Here is a 23,137-nt window from a genome sequence, read left to right on the forward strand (position 1 = left end):
ATGATTACAAATGTGTCAATTACAGTAACATTCCACCTGCCAATTTCTTTTTCTAAATTTCTATTTTCCACTGACATTACGCTACCTTATTTTGTATACAGGGACTGCTCAATAAATTCATAAAGGTGAAGCAATATGCCTTTAAAGTGTAAGTGAACCCAACATTAGGAATAGGCCCTATGTCTAATATTATTTCCATGGGCAACTGTGCTTTTACTACTGTGACATGTCAAAATATGTTGAGTGAGGAAAGACATTTTGGAAATCCATTAATGTCCCTGTAGGTCATGACCCTAGGGCTTGGAGAACCCTAAATGAAGGCTAATGTAGCCATCATTAATTAAAGTTATTTATTATGGCAGTGTTTTCAGAACAGAATACACAGGTGTAATGAATGACATACATTATTTAGGCTAAGCATTTATGTCAAAATTATTGTCATAATTGTTAAAATGTCGAACTGTTTCTATTTTACAAGCCAATGCTGCTCCAAAAAGACAAATAATTTACATTTAAGAGCAAGGCAAATTGTTAGCTATTATTATTTAACAATTTATTTGCTAAGCTAAATTATTAACTAATCTCAATTCTTTATTAGCCTACTACGCAGGCTTTTTTTTAACCTTCTTAATTTTTTTTGGATTGCGTTTTCTCTCGCCCAGCTCCATGCTCTTACCTATTTACTTTTCTGTGTTTTTATTTTTTGTATTTGTCTAAAACAAATGTTGAAGCCATAGATAGTATAATAATGAAGCAGAGAGCTGTGAAGCCTAAAACGAAGGCGGAAGTGAGGGCAGTATTGCTCTTGTTGCCTCTTCCATTCTCTTCGCCCACCACGCGGAGTTGGAAAAAAAATACCCACAATGCATTGTTCAACATGGCCGCGTCCTGCTGTCGGCGTGTGTGTAAACAGTTGTAGTCAAGAGCCAGAGAAGAAGCAAATTGTGGCTTTCATGAATCATTTAAATCGCACGACGACCATTGGAATACAGTAAATAACTTATCGAGCAACGTGGCAAAGATGAAGATCAAATCCAAGTCTTCGTATCACAAATCTGAGAATACCTACAGGGTGAGAGTCCAGACACTAACTGCAACGTGATGCTAATGGCATGGGGCAAAGTGGGGATAAAAACACAACTGTATTAGTGAACCACCAGTTTGTTAAACATATATTCTATTTTGGAGTTATGGCCAAGCGTGTGGAGGGTCTTATTGTCAATTTCACTGTGTAACAAGTTATGTTAAAGATGGCATTTAACCTGACACCTAATATAGGTCCATTACAACTACACGTTTGTTGTCGTTCAACCTCTCTGTAACATGTCTCTTTCAGTTTCTCACTTTTGCTGAAAGACTTTCCAATGTCAACATCGATGTCATCCATCGCATTGACAGGACCGGAGCTTATGAAGAGGTATGTACACTTAGTAATCTTGGCTGCATAATTGTTCCTTTCATTTTTAAAACAAGCTCCTCTGTGTTTTTACACTTCTTATTCTTAATAACTTGTTTTCGCCCACTGCAGCAAGTAGAAACCTACTTCTCCGAGGGACTGACAAAATGGAAGGACCTCAACTTGACGGAGAATTTCAGTATGTATTAAAAAAACAACTACAACACAATTTGCCATATTTTAGGCATTTTTGGAACATAGCTTAACTTATTTTTACTCAACTTTAAATAAATTCCTTTCCTTCACAGCTGCATTCGTGAAAGAGGTGGCCAACAAGAGCCAGTCCTTCAACATGATGGTTTTCCATCAGAAGGCCATAGTGGAGAGTCTGAAAACACACCTGTCAGTCAAGAACAGTCTGGCCTACGAGCCACTGCTAGAGTAAGTCAAGGCTATTTTTTTTGTGCAGCAAAAGTATTACTAGTCTGTGTACTTGTAGTGTTTTAACTCCAGTTGTGTCATTCCCCTCTCTTCCCTGCCTGCAGCCTGGTGGTGCAGCTAGCCAGAGACCTGCAGACTGACTTCTACCCACACTTCCCTGACTTCTTCGTTCTGATCGTGTCCCTGCTGGAGACAAAGGACACGGAGGTGCTGGAGTGGGCCTTCACCTGCCTCTCCTACCTCTACAAGTACCTGTGGAGGCTCATGGTCAAGGACATGACCAACATATACAGGTGAGATATAAGGAGTCAGAGTCTGTCTCTGAGTAGGTTTTACTGGTGGTATTCTTTCCCTTGTTGTAGGGACTAAACTCCTATTGAGTGGCAAAGGAAGAGCACACATTTGATTTATTTCTGCTATAAATGTTGTTTTGTTATTGTTGGTATTTGTTTTGAGATTTGATACTTACAATTTAGTGTTGATATAGTGTTGTTCATTTTTTCTTTGCCATTATCTTGTTCTTTCAATATACTTGGGGAATTAATTGTGTTGTACTGTTTATTGTTCAATTGCATTATTCTCGTCTATGCTTTGGCAAAACTGTTGACACGACATTCATTTCAATAAAGCTATTGAAATTGAAAATTGAAATTGAACAGCACACGTCACCTGCGGGTTGAAATAAACACCTGTTCTCCCCCTTCACAGTTTATACAGCACCCTGTTGGCGCACAAGAAAGAGCACATCCGCAACTTTGCCGCTGAAAGCTTCTCTTATTTGATGAGAAAGGTGAGTTATAGGCATATGAACAGATACCAAAGACAAGCTTGTGCTTTACTTTTCTGTGTCTTAAAGTTGAATTGAGTATCAATTCATAATAGATTTGTGTGTTATGCGATATGTCTGTTTAGGTATTATTCATCATTTTTGGTGTATTTAGTTGTTTGTTTTCATTGATAAAATGATGTCTTGATATGTCACTCAGGTTCCAGATCTGGATGCCCTCCTGACCCACGTGTTCTCAGATCTAGAGCAGCACCCCGAAAAGGCCGAGGGAGCCGGTCAACTGCTGTTTGAGATGTGCAAAGGAGTGCGCAACATGTTTCACTCCTGCGCTGCAAATGTGGGTTTCGCTCAAAAATAGAGATACAAATCAACCAAACTGAACAGATCCCCTTGTCTGTATGATTGGATGTGATGCAGAATTCTATCTCTATATCATGTGTATACGTCTGATTTGAGGACTAAATAAAGTTGTATAATAATCTTAAATTTTCTTTTTCTCTTCACCTGTCTCTCCAGGCTTTCCCCATAGCTCTCCGTAAGCTGGGACCAGGGACAGCGGACCCTGAAGTGTCTCTGCCGTGGGACACTGTGAGGGACGCCCTGGATCACATGGCCCAGTCTGCAGCTGATCACGTCTACAGAGAACACTTTCTGGTCCTGTGGGAGTCCTTACAGGTGGGCTAGTAGACACACACAGCACATTGTCCCATTGGTTTTGCATTCAGTCAGAGCTAGGGAATGGGTATCATTAGCATTTTATTGATACCATCAAAAATAATGATACCGCTTGTCAATACTCTTACATATCGACTCTTATTTATACTACTCTCCATACTTTGAAAAAAAAATGAGGACACGATATGAAAAGATTCAAGAAATAAGGAGTAAAATTGCTAAAGCTGTCAAACTCGCTGCACTGCTTCAGACTACATTTTCTATTCGTATGTTTTCATGAGGTTGCAAGTGTGATTTGCTCACATGCAACCACATATATTGCATTTGGCTGCATTTTATTAAATATAGTAAAATTAATTACACTTATGAACTTTTTTCCCTGTCAGCCATGATTATAGAGCACAAATCAAGAAGTTACACAACGTCAAGTACTGATACCAATTTAGTATAATTTTTCGATACCCATCCCTAGTAGGATCATTGGAAAAGCTCTTCGCTTGTGTTGGTAGTCTTCCGGCCTTGTGTCTGATGGTGGTGTGGTCCCTTGTGTACAGGCCAGTGTGGTGGAGGTCCTGTGTGTGGCTGAGTCCAAAGGAGAAGAGGTGGAGCAGGCAGCAGAGCACCTGGAGAGGCTGCTGTTCATTCTACACACCCTGGTGTCCCACAAGAACGGGTCTAAGATCACCAAGCCAGACGCCGTATGCCAGGTAAGAGGATAAGCACTCATTTCATTTCCGCTTAAAGTTGTCCTATGTAACAGGAATTTGTGGTCTCTTTATTGACTACTCTGCCATGTCTTAGTTATCCAAAGCGTGTTTATGTTTATGTTTTTATTTTTATTTTCGTCGCTAGTAATACATTTCTGATTTCACATTACTTCCCGAGTGTCTGCTTGATTCTGGCGCCAATGTACAGTAGGGACTCAAAATGGCATTACGATGGAATGGAATCATTATTGTGGACAAAATGCCAGTGAAAAATAATTGAAAAATAGACTTTTTGAAAAAGCAAATCTTACATAGTACAACTTTAAAGTCCAAGTACTGTGTATTTTAGTGCTGCTTTTATCCTTTATTTCCCCTGTGCCTGCAGACGGTGCTGCGGCTGATCCAGAGCTCGTCTCTGTCAGCATCTTGTTGTCGTCTGGTCCTCCAGATCACCTCCTCTTTGCTCCTGGGGGAGAACATCTCCCTGCCCAGAGCACTCATCCAGGAGACAGTGCAGAAGGTGTGTGTTTGTGTTAAAGGTGGAAATAATTTTTTGTCAAAATCAGTGAATATCTCCTCACGATCCTCTCTACCTCTCCGTACTGTGAGTGCACAGTTTTTTTTGTATGTTTAATACAAAGCCTAGGCACTGTAAACTGATATGTAAACAAAGGGTATGTAAACAAAATGGGACCCACCGTAGCTAGCAACATGCCCGTTTACAAAACCTGCACACAGTACGGACAAGTAGGAGATATTTACAGATTTTGACAAATAGTGATTCTGAAAACAAGAATTGCTGACTCCCCAAAATAATGAGTAACCCTTCATCTGTATATCAGAGAGTTACATTTACTTTTCCTCTTCTCAAGGTGTTTGGCAGCACAATGGGGTCAGATCTCATACTGGAGTTCACCAAGGAGATGTTCACCATGAAACAGTTTGAGCAGGTGAGGCATGGCTACATTGATATGTTTGGTTTTTCATCCCGTTTCTGTTCCCTGGCACTCACTTATCTTCCTCCCCCTCCAGATCTTCCTCCCCAGCCTGCTGCGCTTCACTGCGGGCTTGTTTGGCTGTGGTGATGCCCTTTCTCGCCACTGTAGCCTGGATGTGTTGGTCAGTCTGATCCTGGCCAAAGCCCCACCCCCAACAGACGGCTCCATGGCCTTTGAAACCTACCCACTGCTCTTTACTGGACAGACCACAGGGTATGAGATACAACAGCACACAGCATTCACTCAGTTGTACTGAATGATCTGGTGTGTGTACAATTACAGTGTATTATTTTTCAAGAGGTTAATGTGTGTGTCCTCCATCAGAGTGTTCAGCAGTAATCAGAGCAGCAGCCCAGCTTCAGAGCAGCCTGCGGTGCCAGAGCTGGTGCTGTCGCTGATCAAGCTTCCTGAAGAGGAGAACCACTCCATCACCGACCTGTCACTGCCGTGGGCCGCCCTCATGCTTCTGCCACACCTCAGGTAACATGAAATGTATTGGGAATTTTAATGGTTAATTCAGTTTTTAGAGGGGGGGGGGGGGGTGGGAGGGCTCGTGGAGTAGTGGTTAGAGTGTCCCCCCCATGAGGGTCAGTTCTCACAGCAGACCCTGTTTATCTCTGTCTCTTTGCACTATAAAAATAAAGCATCGAAAACGCCAAAAGAAAATCTTTAAAAAAATCAGTTTTTAGCATATCGAAATGTATTCTCCAACTTAAAGTGGTTCATTTTAAAATGGGAATAAATTAGCTGGAATTTAGTTAGAAGAAAACATACTCGCTTGCATACATGCATTGCTTAAAGGTCTGACTGATGGATTATACTGATTTATTGTATTTACCTTTTTAATTTTTTTCCCTCAGGCCCATTGCTCCGGCTAGTGTTGTCCCCGCTGTGACTGCTTTGTTAAACCACCTCCTGGTTGAGATTGAGACGGGGAAACTGGGAAAAGGTTTGTTTGAAGTCAATCACAAACATCAAGCTGAGAAGTTGAACCACAAACCCACACATAGAATTGTCTGTATGTGTTAAATCTGTGTTTTAAAAAAAAAGTCTAGACAAACAAGTAAAGTTAGAACCAACATTTTGAATTGTGCATGAATACATGGCATTCTCAATACTGACCGAAGCCTCTTCTTCTCCCTCCAGCTGGTCTGTTTGTAGCCAGACAGGCTCTGTGCTGCCTCCTGGCTCTGGATGGCTCTGCCCAGTTGCTCTCACTGCTCAGCGTGGACAAGATCAACTGTATGCTGCGGTACGTGCTGTCAATGTAACCAGGAGTCTCTTGTTTATTAATGCCCCTCTTGCTTTCACTGAAGGGTTTAACGTCTGACTTTGTTATCATTATTGTTACAGGAAGTTTCCCACAAACCTGTCTGCCTTGTTGCTAGGAGACCTGTACTACTCTCGCCTGTCACTCAGCGGCGACTCGCAGCACCTGTCCCACAATGCACTGCTGGAGCTCTACAGCATACTGCACGCCAACCTCTCCTCACACATCTCTAAGGTACGTCTGCAGCCACAGCTAGATTGAAAGAGATAACCTAAATGCAGAGTTTGTCATTACAACCTGCATACCTGTAGAATAATATTAACATATGCACATTTATACAACAAATTTCACAATTTTTTTAAAATCTCAGATCCGCCTGCTGACTCTGAGGATTCTCTCTCAGTTTGAGGCAGAGCTCCCTCCACAGGCTGAGGTAAGACTGTCAGTGCAGAATCTCATTAAAGTCTATCAAATCTAGGAAACATGTACTTACCTCTCAATCCTATGTCTTCAGGGTGAGGAGCTTGTGGAGGTGCAGCCAGTGTTTGCGTTCTGCCTGCAGGCTGAGCTGGTGCCGGCTACAGTCCAGGACCACAGAGAGAAGCTGCTTCACCTCCGTAAGCTGAGGCATGACCTGGTGCAGCGCAGCCTGCCGCAGGGGCCGCCAGGGGCCTTCCAACAGGTATAGCACATCACTGTCTAACTGGTCATTCATTCTGGTCACCTGAGTTCAGATTAAGTGTTTAAAGGTCATCTATTATGTAAAGTGCACTTATTAAGGTTTTTTCTACATTAATATTACGTTTCTGGTGTGTCTAGAGACTCCCAAAGTATGAGAAAAAAACAACCCTCTCTGTTTTTCTGAAAACCTGTGTTCAAAAACCCCAGTCAGATTTCTCTCCCCTCATGACGACCTTTAAAGTCTTGCTTTGTCCTCCTTCAGGTGCCTCTGCGCTACCTCATCGCTATGCTGTTTGTCAACTTCAAGACACTGTGGGAAGCAGTCACTGAGCTTCTTGTGTGAGTATGAAAGAACCCCGCTGCATTGAGCACACTGTTTTGATTCATTGAGTCATTTCCTTACTTACACAAATGCAACTCTCTCCTCTTCACAGGACCCACGCCAGAGGAATGGACAACAAGGACTTCTGGAAGGTCTACCATGAACATCTGGAGATGGTGGCGGGAGTCTCTGGTAAGGCTGCAGGATTGTTGAGCATCATATTGTCACTTGTCACACGTACAATTGTTTATGTTCTAAAAAGCTTAGACCCACACTGCTAAAACATGAACCCATTGTGGAAATAGTGTATTTACTTAGCAGCAGATTGATTGAAATATGCTGTTTGGTGTGTCTTAGAAAAAGAGTTGCAGGAAAATGACGAAGATGACGACGATGATGAAGAAGGGTCCAGCCTTCAAGGCGAGCCGGGCTGTGATGTAATCGAGAGCGGTGACGTGGGCGTGCTGTTCCTGGATCAGGCCAAGCTGACCTCCAACCCCAACGAGAGGACAGACTTCTCCAACTTCCGCAGCCTGCTGTGGAAAGCCATGGCCCTGTTTCCAGACAGAGTGGAGCCACGGAGCCGAGAGCTTAGCCCGCTGCTGCTCCGCTTCATCAAGTCAGTGTTTACGATAATGATCATTTTTTGAAGCATTTTGTACATTGCAATCACAGTCTAAGTATGGACTCCGGATGTCTTTTGTTGTTAGGAATGAGTTCTACAATGCCGACCTGCTGGTAGCCCCCACTCAGAGCTTGAGGAAGAGGGCTGATGCTGCCCCAGAGGATTCTGGGATGGCTGTGGAGGAAGAGGAGGAGAGAGAGGAAGAGGAGCAGGAGGCAGAGGAGGGAGGCAGACGCCAGAGGAAGTCTCTTCCGAGGAGAGATGCTGCCAAGTAAGATATAAGAATGTCAATGAATGTTTGCACCTGCTTATTTATTTTTTTAAATATATAATATGAATATATGGCTAAACTGAACATGGTCATCCTTAAACCCTGTCATTGAACCCTATGTTGGAATCGTCTTTCCTCTCACAGACAGCTGATTGCCCATCTGAGGGTCTTTGCCAAATTCACCAACCCCCGCTCTCTCTACATGGAGAGCAGCCTCAGTGAGCTCTATAACCAGGTATTCTTTACACACACATTGTGCTGTCATGTTTGGGACACTTGGAACTATTCTATTTGGAATATATGAAGGTCATCACAGCAGCATTGTAAAGCTGTTTCTCTCCGTGTCTCTGTTTCCAGCTGCTGTGCCATCAGGACCAGAACATTCAGAAAGTAGCTCTGGAATGTGTTTTCTCCTACAAAGAGCCCAACATAGTGCCATACAAGTAAGAACACTACCTGAAAAGAAAACGCATGTTCAGTAATATTTCTCGTCAAGAAACAATCTCCCATTCTTCCTCTTCTTCAATGGGAGTCATTGTGAGCATGTGTGATAGAGATCTGGCCCTCGCCCCTCTACTGTTACAGGCAGAGGAATGTTCACTTCCACCTCAGTGCTGATTCTGCCTGGCATCATGCCCTTTACTGTCTGTTATCAAACTTATCCATTTACCGTAGCTGTAGCCCGCCTGCAGACAGACGTGTATTTCCGAGCTAGTTCTGCATTACAGATGCTGTGTGTGTGTGTTTTGTAGTGAGCAGACTGTGATTAGATTTTTAAATATTTTAGGATGTGCAACATTCACATTCAGTACATTGGTTATTAACTGGCTCATCATTATGAGGCTACATTCTGGCCAATTTCTGCACTGAATGCTTCTTGGTAAAAGACATTGAACTATACAAACTGCAAATAAGTTGATTTGTGTTGCAGTGTTTTGACTTGTGTTTGTGTGTGTGTGTGTCTGTGTGTTCAGGGAGAATCTGGAGAGGCTGCTGGATGACAAACACTTCAAAGAGGAGATCGTCCATTTCAACATTTCTGACGAGACAGAAGTGATTGATGCTTCACACAGAGCCAGACTCATCCCACTGCTCATGAGGTACTGTGTGTGTGTGTGCGTGTGTGTGCGTGTGTGTGTGTGTGTGTGTGTGTGTGTGTGTGTGTGTGTGTGTGTGTGTGTGTGTGTGTGTGTGTGTGTGTGTGTGTGTGTGTGTGTGTGTGTGTGTGTGTGTGTGTGTGTGTGTGTGTGTGTGTGTGTGTGTGTGTGTGTGTGTGTGTGTGTGTGTGTCTGTGTGTGTGTTGCAGATTTTTATTTTATTTTATTAGTTTTTCTGAGCTTGCTCTTCTCATTTAGCTCGTGGCAAGTGTTTCTCCCAAAATGCCAAACCACTTTGCTCATTTCAGGGGTGTTTATTTTATTGAACTATTAAATAACTTCCACTGGTTACATATTAGCTAATAAGACGCCGGTTCATAGCTTTGAAAAGGCTTTTAAAAAAGAGGAATGTTCTTTTATATCCTCTCTGTCCCCCGCCAGTCTGTCTCCCACTCTTCCATTGTTGACTTCTTTATTTTATCATACTAGTTCTGTTCCATTCATCCGATGGTTTGTACTAAATCACTTGTTTATTCTACTGCAGTCTGCACATTTCTCCTGGCATGAGACACACTTTAGGAACAGTAGATGTGTTCATGCATAAATGATTGAAACAATGTAATTTTTTACTACCTGTATTTTAAATTTTCATTTCATTTCATTTAACTTTTATTTATCCTCGAGAGACCAATTGAGGGGTGACCCTCATTTTCAATGACGTCGAGTCAAAACAAATTCAAAACAACAGTACAAACAAAATATTCAATGCAAAAACATCAAATACACAACAAGTGAAGAGAAGAAAAAACAAAACGATTGAAACATTTACAGAGTGGGGAAGCAATTAAAAGGCATAAAGTACAATATAGTCTAATTAAAACAGTTACAAGTAGAGTTTGGCAGATCCAAGATAGTCTGTTTAAATTGGCCAAAGGATATGAATGTATTTAGTTTAATTTTTAGCTGTAAGTTGTTCCAGGAGTCAGGTGCACTGAAGCTAAAAGCTGTCTTTCCCAGCTCAGACCGGGCTTGTGGGACATAAAGCATAAGCATGTCAGTGGAGCGGGTCTGATAAAGCCCATTTGAAACAAGCAGCATTTCTGTTAAATAACGAGGAAGCTTCCCAGTCAAGGCAATGAATGAACCCCCAAGCTGCTGTCTCTACAGTGCATCTGTTTTGTATGAAAAAAACATTTTCCAAAAATGTTCACCACAAAGTCACTTGATGTAACTAACACTTAGATATGATCTGTCAGGCTGCTGTTTGGCCGTCTGCGCAGTAAAGCAGGCAGTAAGTTCCAGGGGAAGGCGAGTGCCACCACCCGCTCCTCCATTATCCTGAGGTTCCTGGCTGGTTGCCATGCTGAGGAGCTGGGAGTCTTCATCGACCTGCTGCTGGAGCCCGTCATCCATTACAGTGAAGGTAGGACAAGTCTGTGGTAATAAAATAAAAAAAGGTTTTCTGAGACCTAAAGTTTCATTTTTTAACCTACATGTTGACAGCACATCTGATGGGTTAGTAGGCTTGAACCATTCTTATAATACATCATATGACTCACTGTTGATACACTGGAAAAGAAGTCTCTCTCTGTGACTTGCTATTCTGACACTCATCAGTGAATATCTACTCACAATCCGCTACCTGTCCGTACTGTGTGTGCGCTCAAAAAAAATGTGTTAATACACAGTCTATGCTCTGTAAATGGGTATGTTAACAAAAGGGGCCCACTGCAGATAGCAACATGCCCATTTACAGACTCTTGGCTGTGTTATAACACTATATTTTTTTCTCAGCTCACATACAATACAGGTAGCGAATTGTGAGGAGCTATTCACTGACTTTGACAAAAAGTGATGTTGACAACAATCATTCTCCTGAATCGCTAACTCAACCTTTAGTAGTAGAAGTTCCCTTGTCAATGGTGTCCTTTCATGTCCTCAGGTTCCTGCCTGGCTGCAGTACAGAAGGCGATAGCGGAGACAGACACTGGTGCCGTGCTGCCTCTGGGCCGTCAGCACAGCCTGCTGAACATCATCCATGTGGTGATCCAGAAACTGGGCCATCGCATCCACATGCACCTGCCCAAAGTACTGCAGATCCTGCTGTGTGTCACCGCCTCTGTCTCCACCATCCTGGACAGCAGGGACAAGGTAAGCAGGAGAGGGATTCTAAAAAAACATTTCTCATGATCACATTCCTGGATTCTTGCTTTATGGTACAAATTACTGAGACAACTTAACAGCTGGCTGTGTAAGGAAACTAAGAATGTGTTACTGAACTGTGTCTTGATTTGGTTTTCTTCCAGTGTTAACTTGCCAACATTTACCTACAGCTGTGTGTCTTTGCATTATGTTAACCTTTACCCAAAGCCATTAAACATCTCTTTACTTTGTGACAACACTGTATAACAAAACCTTCTGAATTAAATAAAAATGTCAAACCTGTACATTCTGCAGCTGCGTGGTGGTTGCATCAGTCCCCTGAAGAACCTGAGGCGACTCGGCATCTTGAGGATCCAGGACTTTTTTGACGGTTTTGACTCCTACAGCTTCACCCCAGATGAGCTGGACGCAGTCTTTGAGGCTGTGGTCTGGCCTCAGGTACGTGTGGAAAACAACTTGTGTGTTTTTATTAGGGCTTTTATTATATCTGTTCTTCTCGGTCCTTACATTTCTGGTTCAACTTTCTTTGTGTGCAGGTGTGTCGCCTCCCCACAGAGAGCCCTTACTCCCCCACCCCTCTGCTCAAACTCATCTACGTGTGGTGCAAAAATGCCAGGTCAGAGTCTGCCAACCACAACAATGTTTAGCAGTGAATGGTACTTTTCATCCAGATTGGGTTAAAGGAAGTTCACATTTTTGTCCATGTCTCTCAGGTACTTCCCCCTCTTGGCCAAGCAAAGACCAAACGAGCCGGAGCGCGGCGTCCTCCTCAACGTCTTTGCCCTCCTCTCAGCCAAGAACGCTTCCACGGGGACCATCGCCATGGTGATGGACATAGCTGAGTCCCTGGCAACCACTGAAGACTTTGTCGCCACGGAGACGGAGACAGAGACGGAGACAGAACTGAGCGTCAATGACTGTGTGTTCCCCGAGCCTAAAGAGGGCGCTCTCGCCACTGCAGGTTAGCGGTTAGCCTAGGGTGTTCTCCAAATGCTGTCACTTAAATGTTCCCTATTAAATCCTTGAAGGATAAAGTTAAATGTGCATGTTGTTGTTTCTGGTCCAGACCCGTTAACTCAGGGCTCCAGTCTGCTGCTGCCTCACATCTCCACCATCCTGCATTACCTCAGCGCGATCGTAAGCAACACGGACAGACTCAAGAAGAAGAGGTTCAGGACACAGGTGGCCAAAGAGCTCAACATCCTCTCCAAGTAAGTCTTTCAGGATTCTTCATCCTCCATTTGTTTTTCTGTTTCACTGTTTTTTTCTTTAAGAAAAAAACCCTACTGTGTATGCAGTGTTCCTCGTCTCATCAAACACGTTTCTGAATATGTGACTTTTCTCTGTCAGGGTCAGCCGATTTGTGAGCGACAAGGAGCAGAGCTCGGTGCTCATCAGCCTGTTGCTGCCCTACCTCCAGAAAGCCAGAAATCCTCAAGTAAGATAAACAATATATTTGTCTGTTTTGAAGTGAATTATATGTATTTGACCGTTACGATCCAGAAAGGTCTAATGATATTCATATTGTAAGAATTCCATATAGAATTAAACTTCAAAAGCTTTCTCTCTTGAATATGGCCTTTATGGCTGTCACCTCCAACTATCTCCACCAAATAAATGATATGAAGGGTTAACAATGGGGTTAGAGCAATAGTCTTTTTAAATTGATTGTGGATCCATGAATGACCTTACTGTATGTTTATTTCAGGAGACAGAAATCGACGTCTTGGCCACGGTGCAGAACCTGCTGCGACAGTGTGTGGAGCCCTCCTCCTTCCTGCGGCCACTCAGCAAACTCTTCTCCATCATCCACAACAAGCTGCCCAGACAGGCCCTCACTAGTGTCTTCCAGGTACATGAGAGAACTTAACATTATTACATACACTGGACTGTACTGGTGGAATCACACCTAGTTTGTGAATGTAGTTCTAAATAATGCACAATCCACTTTCACAATCTTTTCTGTGTGGCTCTTCTTTCAGACTCTGGCAGATCTGAATCCTTCCCTCTTATACATCACAGATCTAGCAGCCAAGGTAAGAAGCTATTGCATTCACCATCAAACTTGGTCAGGATTGTTTCCCCGTTATGCAAAAAATGAACTTCAATTTCAACTGAATGAAAATATGTTGAACAAACCAATGAATAAAATATTATGTGAAGAAATATTTCATGCAATATACAGATATGATAATAAGAATAATATCAAATCGGCTGTGGTGGATGATTTGAAACTATACCATCAAAAACCCCCCATGCATATATAAGAAAACAGCTTTTAAACAGAAGAACACTATAGTGACCATTATGCATTAAATGGTTAATTTTTCGTCCAGCTCCTCTAGATCCCCCAAGTAATCTGTTACATGTCAAATAGAATCAACTCTTCCACCTGTTTCAGAGTATTACAACCAACATCATTGTTTCCTCCTCTCCCTCTCCAGCTGAACGCATTTGACAGTCGACACTTGGATGAGATCTACTTTGACGTGCGTCTGACAGCTTTCCAAGAGGCCACCAAGAGAGTCCAAGAGATGACCACTCTGGACATGGACTACATCAGCACCATCATGCACAACTGCTTCCACACATATGAAGTAAACAGATACATAATACAGATATACTGACTAAACTAAAAGCTACAGCCAAAGAACATTTTCACAATCTCTGTCTTCTTTTGCTGTAGATTGCTGACATGTCGCTGGCAGACAACGCCACCTTGTGTCTGTCTGCAGTCATCACCCAGCTGGCAGCGGTCGGGCCTGGAGAGCAGCTCTACAAGGACATAGTGCAACACACCATCCTGGACGCTGTGCACAGGGGGCTATCCAGCAAGACAGAGGTAGGAAAAACTTGACTTTCTTCCCATTAAAAAAAACATTAATGGGTGTTGTGGTTAGAGCGCAAACCATAGAGGCTCAATTCTCGTCACAACAACCAGATCATTCTCTGCATGTCATCCCCATTTCATCTCTGTCTCTCCACATTGTTTAATTAAGCATTAAAAAAGGCCTAAAAATAATCTATATATCAAGAGTTACACTCTAATTAGATTCTGTTTCAAAATGTCCTCGGACCAGAGCGTGCAGCATGACTACACCACGGTCCTGGCCTGCCTGGTGAAGACCTTCCCCTGCAGGAAGGAGTTCAGAGACCTGGTTCAGCTCACCGACTACAACGACCTGGAGTCTGACTTCTTTGAGCACATGAAGCACATCCAGGTAAGAGAGACGCAGTGGAAATACACTTTCTTCTATCTTTACTTTTCAAGTTGTATCTGTAGTTTTTGCACTTAACTCCACAAACTCCCATCCGTGTGTTTTAGATCCACCGTCGGGGTCGTGCTCTGAGGAAGTTGGCCAAGCAGCTGGCTGAGGGCCAGGTGGTGATGAGCCCTCGATCCCTCCAGAACTACATCATGCCCTACGCCATGACCGCACTGCTGGATGAAAAGATGCTCAAGGTGATTTGACACAAACACACACACACATATAATATATACAGTCCATAATATATAGTGCTTGTTCTGTTTATGTATCTGACCCCTCCTCTCTCCACACACTCTAGCATGAGGGCATGATAACAGCGTCGGTGGAGGTGGTGGGTGCAGTGTGTCGCAGGCTGACCTGGTCCAAGTATCTCTACTACCTCAAACACTTTGTCCACATCCTGCAGACCGCACAAGCAGAGCAGAAACTGGCTGTCAGGTGGGGGTTGTCTGCTTATAAATCACCCTTTTTGTTTGACTCTTTTTAACCATTGCATTGCCTTTTAATTATGTTTTTTTGAAGGGTATCATAAATTCTGTGCTAAGAGACTCACTGTCCTTCTCCTTTGTCTCTGTGTTGTCCCTCCCTAACGTAAACACAGTTTGCTGGTCACGGTCCTGGAGGCTTTTCATTTTGACCATGACACCCTCAACAGAGAAATGGAGGCTGCTAAGGCCAGACAGGGTAGGTTTCTAATCACATTTAATATTCTGTTTGTTTATATCAAAGTAGTTTCAGTTTTTTGGATTTTGCGTCACATCCTAAATCAAACATAACTTTATCAAGCCGAGAGTGTTGCGGTCGAGGCAGATGAAGAGGAGCCGGCTGAAGCCCACCAATCAGAAGCAAGTGACGATGAGGAGGCAATGGATGTGGATGGAGAGGCCGCTCCATCAGACGCTGCCATGGAAACAGACACAACCAGTGGAGAAAAGCTTGTGGTCTCTAAGGGAGCAGCCACAGCCAAGAGTCCAGCTGCTCCTAAACCCCCTGTCATATCCAGCGGGCTGCCACAGAGCAAAGAGGAGCTGGAGACACTCATCACTGCCATCCACCAGACCGTTAATAACAGCGTACTGCCTCGCCTGCACAAGTGTCTCAATGCCAAGGTACAATACAGACACACACACATATATAGTGTTGATCTGTTCAGAAATATCTTAGCAGCAGTGTAATAGTGTGTGTGTCTGTGTCTGTGTCTCTGTGTGTGTGTGTGTGTGTCGTTTAGATAAAGCGTGACGAGGAACACAAAGCGATGAAGTCTAAGGATGTAAAGGAGGAGGAGGTGGCCAGGGTCCCCATAGCCTTCGCCATGGTCAAACTGATGCAGACTCTGCCGCCAAACGTCATGGAGGTCAACTTGCCTGGGTAAGCAGTGTAATGTGTGTGTGTGTGTGTGTAAACTGTGTATGTGTGTGTCTGTATGTGCGCATTTTTGTGTGCGCTTGCCCACTGGATGATGGAGGGGTTTCCTAAGTTTGTGGCGATGGAAAAAAGGCTTGTTTGGAAGCACTTTACTGTCCTTCCAGTTGTTTATTAGTTGTATCAGTTGTGAGTGATATACTTTATATGAAAAGCGGATAAAAAAAAATAAGTTCTTCAATCTTGCATTGAACATATGTGACAGAACCATTTAATTTGTTGGCTTAGGGTGTATTGAAATGTGTGCTATTTTAGTGATATGTATATTTTGTCTGTTTTGTTGTAAACATTTGTGTGTGTGTGTGTGTGTGTGTGTGTGTGTGTGTGTGTGTGGTCTAGGATCCTGATCAAGGTGTGTGTGCTGCTGAGGAACCGTTTCCAGGAGATCAGGGACGTTGCCAGGGGAACTCTAGTGAAGATCATCCAGACGTTGGGCTGGAAGTACCTGCACTACCTGCTGAAAGAGATGCAGGGGCTCCTGGTTAAGGGCTACCAGGTATGAGCACGCACAGCTGCAATAACGCATTACAATTCAATCTGTTCTGTAAAACCAATAATACATGTGAGATCCAAGAGAATATTTGACTAAAAGTAGGATTCTGTAAATGGATGTTTCATCAAAATCCTAACATGTCTCTTTTTCTTTTTCTTTCCTTCTGTATTTGTGGACCCCTCTCCCCAGGTCCATGTGTTAACATTCACAGTTCACGCGCTGCTGACTGTTGTCAGTCCAAACCTGAAGAGCGGGGACCTGGACTCATGCATGAATATGCTCATTGATGTAAGCACCTTTCACATCACAAAAAATCCACATTGACTCTTCTATTGCAAAAAATAAATAGAAATGTGTTTAAAGCTTTGGTTAAAATGTTACTCAGATACTATTTTGATGTTCATTGTGGATTCAGATCTTCAACAACGAGCTGTTTGGGCCGGTGGCTGAGGAGAAGGAGGTGAAGGGCATCGTCTCCAAGCTGATGGAGGCTCGACACAGCAAGAGCATGGACTCCTATGAGCTGCTGGCTCAGTTCTGCAGCAAGGAGAGCATCACCAAGTTCATACTGCCACTCAAGGAGGTGAGAGGGGGGGGATTTGATGTATACAAGAATCAATATGTATTTAAACTCAGATGATGATTCAATAGAGTCTTCCTCAAAGCAAATTATAGTACAGACGAAAGAGACTTCACAGATAAAGCATTAAAGATGTCTCAATTCAACAATTCAGGTCAGACTTTCTAGAAATGGAATAAAATATTCATAAGTATGTTTTAATAAGTTTATAATTGCTTGAAGAAAGCTTTTATATTTACACAGCAGCAGGGCATGCCCCCATGTTACACGACATGTTTCTACAGTAACACAGAATGGACAAATTTAACGGCATAACGTGTAATTTATATATAGTGGATGTCCTGGGGAAATACACCTTTTGGAAGAGGAAGAAGTACTATATAATAAATAACTAAATACATCTTCACCTCATCACTTAATATTGTGGAAAGACTTGAGGCAGTGGTGGATGATGCCATCTTTAGTAACTACCTTTTGTTCAATGAAGGCCACCGTAGCTTCATTAAATGCCACTAGATGCCGCTAAATACTCCGATATTACACTCTGTACTTTTAAAAAGTTTGACAATATGACAGATATTTTTTGGAACGGTCGACACTAGCTGAGATTTTTTTGTGTGTGTTTTTATACAACACATGAAAGTCCTCATTACTTTGAATTTTTTTAATGTTTCCCTCCCTTTCAGATCCTAGAGGGATCAGCCAGTCTGAAGGTGTGTATCCGGGTGGGAGCTGTGCTACGTCGACTGGTCCTGGGTCTGCTGGTCAATGGAGGCATGACCTCACAGGACATCTTACTGCTGAGCCACGGCCTGGTCAGCCAGAGTCTGCCTCTGCTCACCAAGAGAGACCGGTACACACTCATTCTCTAATTCACACACTTAATATTATTATTCAAAACACAGTACATCCCGGGGGCGCCTTTAGCTCAGTTGGTAAGGCGTCCCCCTCCCGGGCCGGGCCCAGCAGCGGACCCGGGTTCGATTGCCACCCGCGGTCGTTCTCTGCATGTCACTCCCCTCTCTGCCCCATTTCACCTTTGTCTCTCTGCACTATCAATAAAGCATAAAAATGCCCAAAAAATATCTTAAAAAAAACAAAAAAAAACACAGTACATCCCTTTAATGCTTATTTCCATCAAGCATGTTTGACACTGTGTATGTGTGTGTATGTGTAGAGATAAAGCCTCAGTCAAGCCTCCCCCAGACCCCAGACTGCCCCCTCCCAGCTGCCTGCTTCTGATGCCCACTCCCAAGCGCGGTGGACGGAAAGCTCCCGTCAGCAGCCGGACCAACATGCACATCCTGGTGGACGCTGGCCTCAAGGTGCACATTCAAACACTCACCCAAATGCTACAATATATCCTGTTTAATAGCTTTGGTTTATAGCAATGTATAAGCATTATTTGTAGTTCTTTAGCAACATGCATGACATTTTGTTAAGAGAAGAAGAATGCCTTGTTGTCTGTCTGAAAGGGTTCATTTCAAGCACAAGTGTTCATGTTCATCTATTTCGTAGCTGCTCCACCTGAGTATGAAGAAATCTAAAGTGACGTCGTCCGATGCCTCGGCTCTGGAGATGCTGGATCCCTTCATACTGCTGCTGCTCGACTGCCTGGACTCCATGCATGTCAAGGTACCAGCATTTTATGTTTGCATGGGGACCTTCCATTAGCCCCAAACCAGTCTGATCTCTCAAATAAACAAAATGGGTGTTATAACGTGTGCTACGTCCACTCTCTTCTGATGCTCCTTCTGTCTCCTCCCAGGTGATCACAGAAGCTCTGATTGCCTTCACTTGGATGTTGAAGTTCCCTCTACCAGCAATAGGGCAGAATGCAGACCAGCTGACCAAACAGCTCTTCGTCCTGCTGAAGGATTACTCAAAGGCTGGAGCCGCTCGTGGAGAGAACTACAACCTGGTCCAGAACTGCTTCAAGGTGCCGTGAATAAGAAATACAAATAATCTCTATGCACACACCTGAAATAAACTGGAGATGCCCTTTAGTTTGGTAGCTCTAATACATAAAGTTGCTTAGGACAGGAAGTTGTCATGTTCCTACATTATGCTAAAATGGAGATGTTGATTCTGTATGTCTGTCTCCCAGGCCATTACCATACTGGTGAAGAATGTCAAAAGCAACAAGATCTCAGAGACTCAGCTGCAAGTGCTGCTGGGATACGCTGAGGAGGACATCTACGATCAGTCTCGCCAGGCCACCGCCTTCGGCCTGCTCAAGGTAACTAACCAAGTCAAATGTTGGCTAGAGTGTTTGCAGTGCTGCGAAGATCAAAAATATGATGGAATATGTTTAAAATGTCATGGCAATCTCCATTTGTACCTGTCCCCATCCAGGCAATTCTATCCAGGAAACTCATTGTTCCAGAGATGGAGGAAGTGTTGAAAAAAGTGGCCAAGCTGTCCGTCACCGGCAGCAACGCTATGATCAGAATCCACTGTCGACAGGTGCTTACACTTAAAAAAAAAACAAAAGGACACATTTTACCTCTCTGCTGTACACTGAAAGACAACATTTTATGAAAATCTCTTGTGTTGGTGCTTTGTGTGTGTCAGATCTATCTGAAATACCTGCTGGACTACCCTCTGGGGAAGAAGCTGAGAGATCACCTGGACTTTGTGGTGGCCCAGCTGCACTACGAGCACGACACAGGCCGGGAGTCTGTGCTGGAGATGCTGGCATACATCTTCCAGACTTTCCCCAAGGTCAGTACAAATCCTCTGAAGTCTGCATATACAATACTGTTTTTAATACTTCATTCAGAAGATGACGTCATAACATTACACATTTAACCATAAGCTTGTCTCTATTCTCTCCGCTCAGACCATTCTGTTGCAGCACAGCGGCTTGTTCTTCGCCCCGCTGGCCCTGGTGGTTGTCAACGACGACTCGGCACGTTGTAAGAAAATGGCCGCCATGGCTATCAAGGCCCTGCTAGCCCAGCTGGACACAGACCACCAGAACAGCCTGTACTCCCTCATCAACACCTGGCTCAACTCAGAAAAGGTGAAAACACACACACACACACACACACACACACACACACACACACACACACACACACACACACACACACACACACACACCTCTTTACATTTTCAGTACTTGTTATGTTTTAAAAGTCTTCCATAAGGTCTCATTTAAACGTCTGTTCCCTCCCAGGCCAGCTTGCGGCGTCTCGGGGCTCAGATCTGCGGTCTATTTGTTGAGGTGGAGGGGGAGAGGTTTGCCCGTCGTCTTGACGACCTGCTGCCCCTGCTGGAGAAAGGGATAAACCCAGACAACTATGAAGATGTAAGGCTTCACATTCACACCAGCTTCGACCACCAGTTTGAAATCTAAGGACAAAAAGAAAGCATTTTAAACTGATGTCTGTGTTTCAGATCGAGGAGGAGCAGGATGAGAGAGGAGCAGACAGGTTGCTGTTCAGCTTCCTCACCCTCATCACCAAACTGAGCAAACACTGTGGCCTGCTGGAGCTCAACAAGCCTCACGACACACTCACTACCATCTGGGGTAAAGGACCGACACACACACCACATATCTTACACACACTTTTCCCCACACTTGATGATCACTCTTTAAATTGTGACGTGTCTTCCTGCAGGTCACATAGAAGCCCACCTGCGCTACCCTCACTGCTGGGTGTGGCTGACGGCCTCTCAGCTCTTTGGTCAGCTGTTTGCAGCCCACCAGGCAGAGCAGCTGGTCTCTGTGTGGAGAGGAGAGGGAGGAGACGCTACACATCTGTCTCCAACCACAGCCTTCATCACTAACGGCCTGGACAAGAAGGTGACCACAAGGACCTGTTGTGTTTCCTCCAGTTGTCTTAATTTAATTGACTCTTTCAGCCCATTGTTGGGCCATATTGATGACATAAATGTAATACCTTCACCCCTTAACCTTTACCCTTAAATATAATTGTCTTTTTCAACTTCAGTCTTGACCATTCAAACCACATTCATCTTTATGTTAAGGATTTTAAACCCCTTAATACCATCTGGTTTACATGATGTAACACATGTTCTCTCTTCTGACATTTAGATGAGAGAGTTGGCGTTGTCGTTCTGCAGTCAGCTACAGTCCAAGTTCCTGGACACGGCGTCAGGAGAGCAGGTAAACCAAACTCCACCGACAACACCTTTCAGTCAAAGGCTTCATTCAAATCAGGCATGACGGATGATTGACAGCTGTGATCTGCTTCCCCCCAACAGGTGATCAAGAACCTGCTGTTTGTCGGCAAGGTGATCTACCTCATTTCCCCCGAGGCTGACGTCACTCCCCCTACGGCAGAAACAAAGGAGGAAGTGGAAGACGTAGTGCAGACAGACAAGGAAGTGGAGGAGGAAGTGCACAGAGAGAAAGGAGAGGAAGAGGTTCCTGATGAAGAGGAGGTGGAAGAGAAAGAGAAGGAGGAGGAGGAAGAAGAAGAGGAGGAAGATGACAGTGACAACAAGCCTCCTTCACTGCTGTGGTTGATGAAGAAGCTGTCGCTGATGGCCAAGAGAGAGGCAGCGAACACTCCCAAAGTTCCCCTCAAGGTACACTTAGAAAACAATACGTCCTACGCCGGATTGCAACGTCAGCATATTCCTTCCTATAATGACTTTTTAAGTGTAATATCAGGCCACTGTACCAAAATGTATTTCTCGCTATCATATTTGAAAGGGCACATATTAGTAGATTTAATAATTAGTCTCCTTAGTAATTCTTTGCATCCATTTTTCACAAAATGTTAAAAATGTAACGTTTTGTGAAAACACTGTTAAATTTCAAATGAACATTTACTGTGACATTTAAAGCGGTCAGTCTTCCCATTGTTTTTAGTCGTTGGATAACTTTAGCTTCTTCTCTCCAACAGAGAACGTGTGTGTTTAAGTTCCTGGGAGCGATAGCCATGGACCTGGGGAAGGATCGGCTCGGTCCATACCTGACCACCATCATCTTCCCTCTGTACAGGGAGCTGGACAGCACCTACGCTGACCAAAGTAAACACTCTTTACCCGTATTAAAAAGCTTGAAAAACTAACTCGACATGTGGCAAAATAACCCTCAAATTTCGGACAAAAATATTATAGTGATACCTCTGTCTGTGTCCAGATCCCACACTGAAGAACCTGGCCCAGGAGCTGATAGAGTTAATAAAGAAACAAGTTGGTCTGGGCAAATTCTCCCTGGCCTTCTCCGCTGTCCAGAGGGAGTTTTCACAGAGGAGAGCTCTACGCAAACGACACAGAGCCCAGCAGGTATGATATAAACCAAAAAGCATTGTTTACCCACCTTCTAACCCTGGTTTTGAAAGGCACTATAGAAACAGTTATTATTTTAAATATAAGCAAGAGAAACAACTTTATTCCTAGCAAACAATTTACCTACATCTTTTTTCCCCCAGGCCGTATCTAACCCAGACATCGCAGCAAAGAAGAAACTCAAAAAGCACAAGAACAAAATTGAAGCCAAGAAGAGGAAGATTGAGTTCCTGCGGCCGGGATATAAAGCAAAGAGGCACCGGAGCAACACCCTTAAAGACCTGGCCATGGTGAAGTAAGGCCATATCTCTTCATCAAAGACACAAAGGGGACTGGAAGAATCCCACTTCTCCAGGATCTGGTGGGCTACCTGGCTGCAGACAAGTGTCACTTAATGTTACGAAGGACTTTTGCTATTCTCCTTTCTTTTGTAAGTTGACGAAGCAAATGTAGCATTGGGTCAAGAAGGACAGACAATAGATGTTTTTCTCTGGTGGTTTTCACCACCACAGAACCTGATCCATCTCTATTAGATTGCGAATGAGCTTGTGTGTGTGGAGAGGAATTGGAAATGAGACATCATGTAACAGCTGGCACCAGCATCTCTTCATATGAATTGCAGATCAAATCTGGACTATATAATTGTCCTCAGATGTGTATCCCGTGCAGTTA

The 23,137-nt window shown here is 43.7% G+C and overlaps 1 protein-coding gene across 1 annotated transcript; it reads left to right on the plus strand.

Annotated features, from left to right (window-relative positions):
- Positions 1-911: 911 nt before the first annotated feature.
- On the plus strand, positions 912-23,136 carry utp20 (UTP20 small subunit processome component). The gene is made up of 61 exons (XM_080051186.1): positions 912-1,072; positions 1,337-1,417; positions 1,529-1,595; positions 1,705-1,837; positions 1,942-2,130; positions 2,546-2,627; positions 2,824-2,961; positions 3,141-3,299; positions 3,854-4,006; positions 4,392-4,526; positions 4,879-4,956; positions 5,039-5,217; positions 5,329-5,484; positions 5,865-5,953; positions 6,151-6,256; positions 6,358-6,508; positions 6,645-6,707; positions 6,789-6,956; positions 7,218-7,294; positions 7,390-7,469; positions 7,635-7,896; positions 7,988-8,173; positions 8,318-8,408; positions 8,531-8,616; positions 9,148-9,273; positions 10,527-10,693; positions 11,213-11,421; positions 11,728-11,871; positions 11,970-12,049; positions 12,147-12,394; positions 12,500-12,644; positions 12,784-12,871; positions 13,142-13,285; positions 13,416-13,469; positions 13,878-14,030; positions 14,120-14,275; positions 14,514-14,654; positions 14,759-14,896; positions 15,001-15,140; positions 15,304-15,386; positions 15,489-15,811; positions 15,931-16,070; positions 16,464-16,620; positions 16,807-16,905; positions 17,033-17,200; positions 17,884-18,050; positions 18,375-18,522; positions 18,716-18,832; positions 18,966-19,136; positions 19,305-19,436; positions 19,553-19,663; positions 19,772-19,921; positions 20,040-20,222; positions 20,379-20,510; positions 20,600-20,732; positions 20,824-21,008; positions 21,261-21,332; positions 21,431-21,757; positions 22,078-22,204; positions 22,317-22,462; positions 22,609-23,136. The coding sequence occupies exons 1-61, from the start codon at positions 1,022-1,024 to the stop codon at positions 22,762-22,764; spliced, it is 8,520 nt and encodes a 2,839-aa protein (XP_079907312.1). The 5' UTR covers positions 912-1,021; the 3' UTR covers positions 22,765-23,136.
- The last annotated feature ends 1 nt before the right edge of the window (position 23,137 follows it).

Source organism: Ammodytes marinus (assembly GCF_949987685.1).
Source record: "Ammodytes marinus genome assembly, chromosome: 22".
Lineage (NCBI taxonomy): Eukaryota > Metazoa > Chordata > Actinopteri > Uranoscopiformes > Ammodytidae > Ammodytes > Ammodytes marinus.

Coding starts and splice junctions, on each gene's coding strand:
- utp20 (XM_080051186.1), top strand. CDS start 1,022: ATGAAGATCAAATCCAAGTCTTCGTATCACAAATCTGAGAATACCTAC. Junction 16,621..16,806: donor TCCTGGTTAAGGGCTACCAG/GTATGAGCACGC, acceptor CCCTCTCCCCAG/GTCCATGTGTTAACATTCAC. Junction 18,833..18,965: donor TGGACTCCATGCATGTCAAG/GTACCAGCATTT, acceptor GTCTCCTCCCAG/GTGATCACAGAAGCTCTGAT.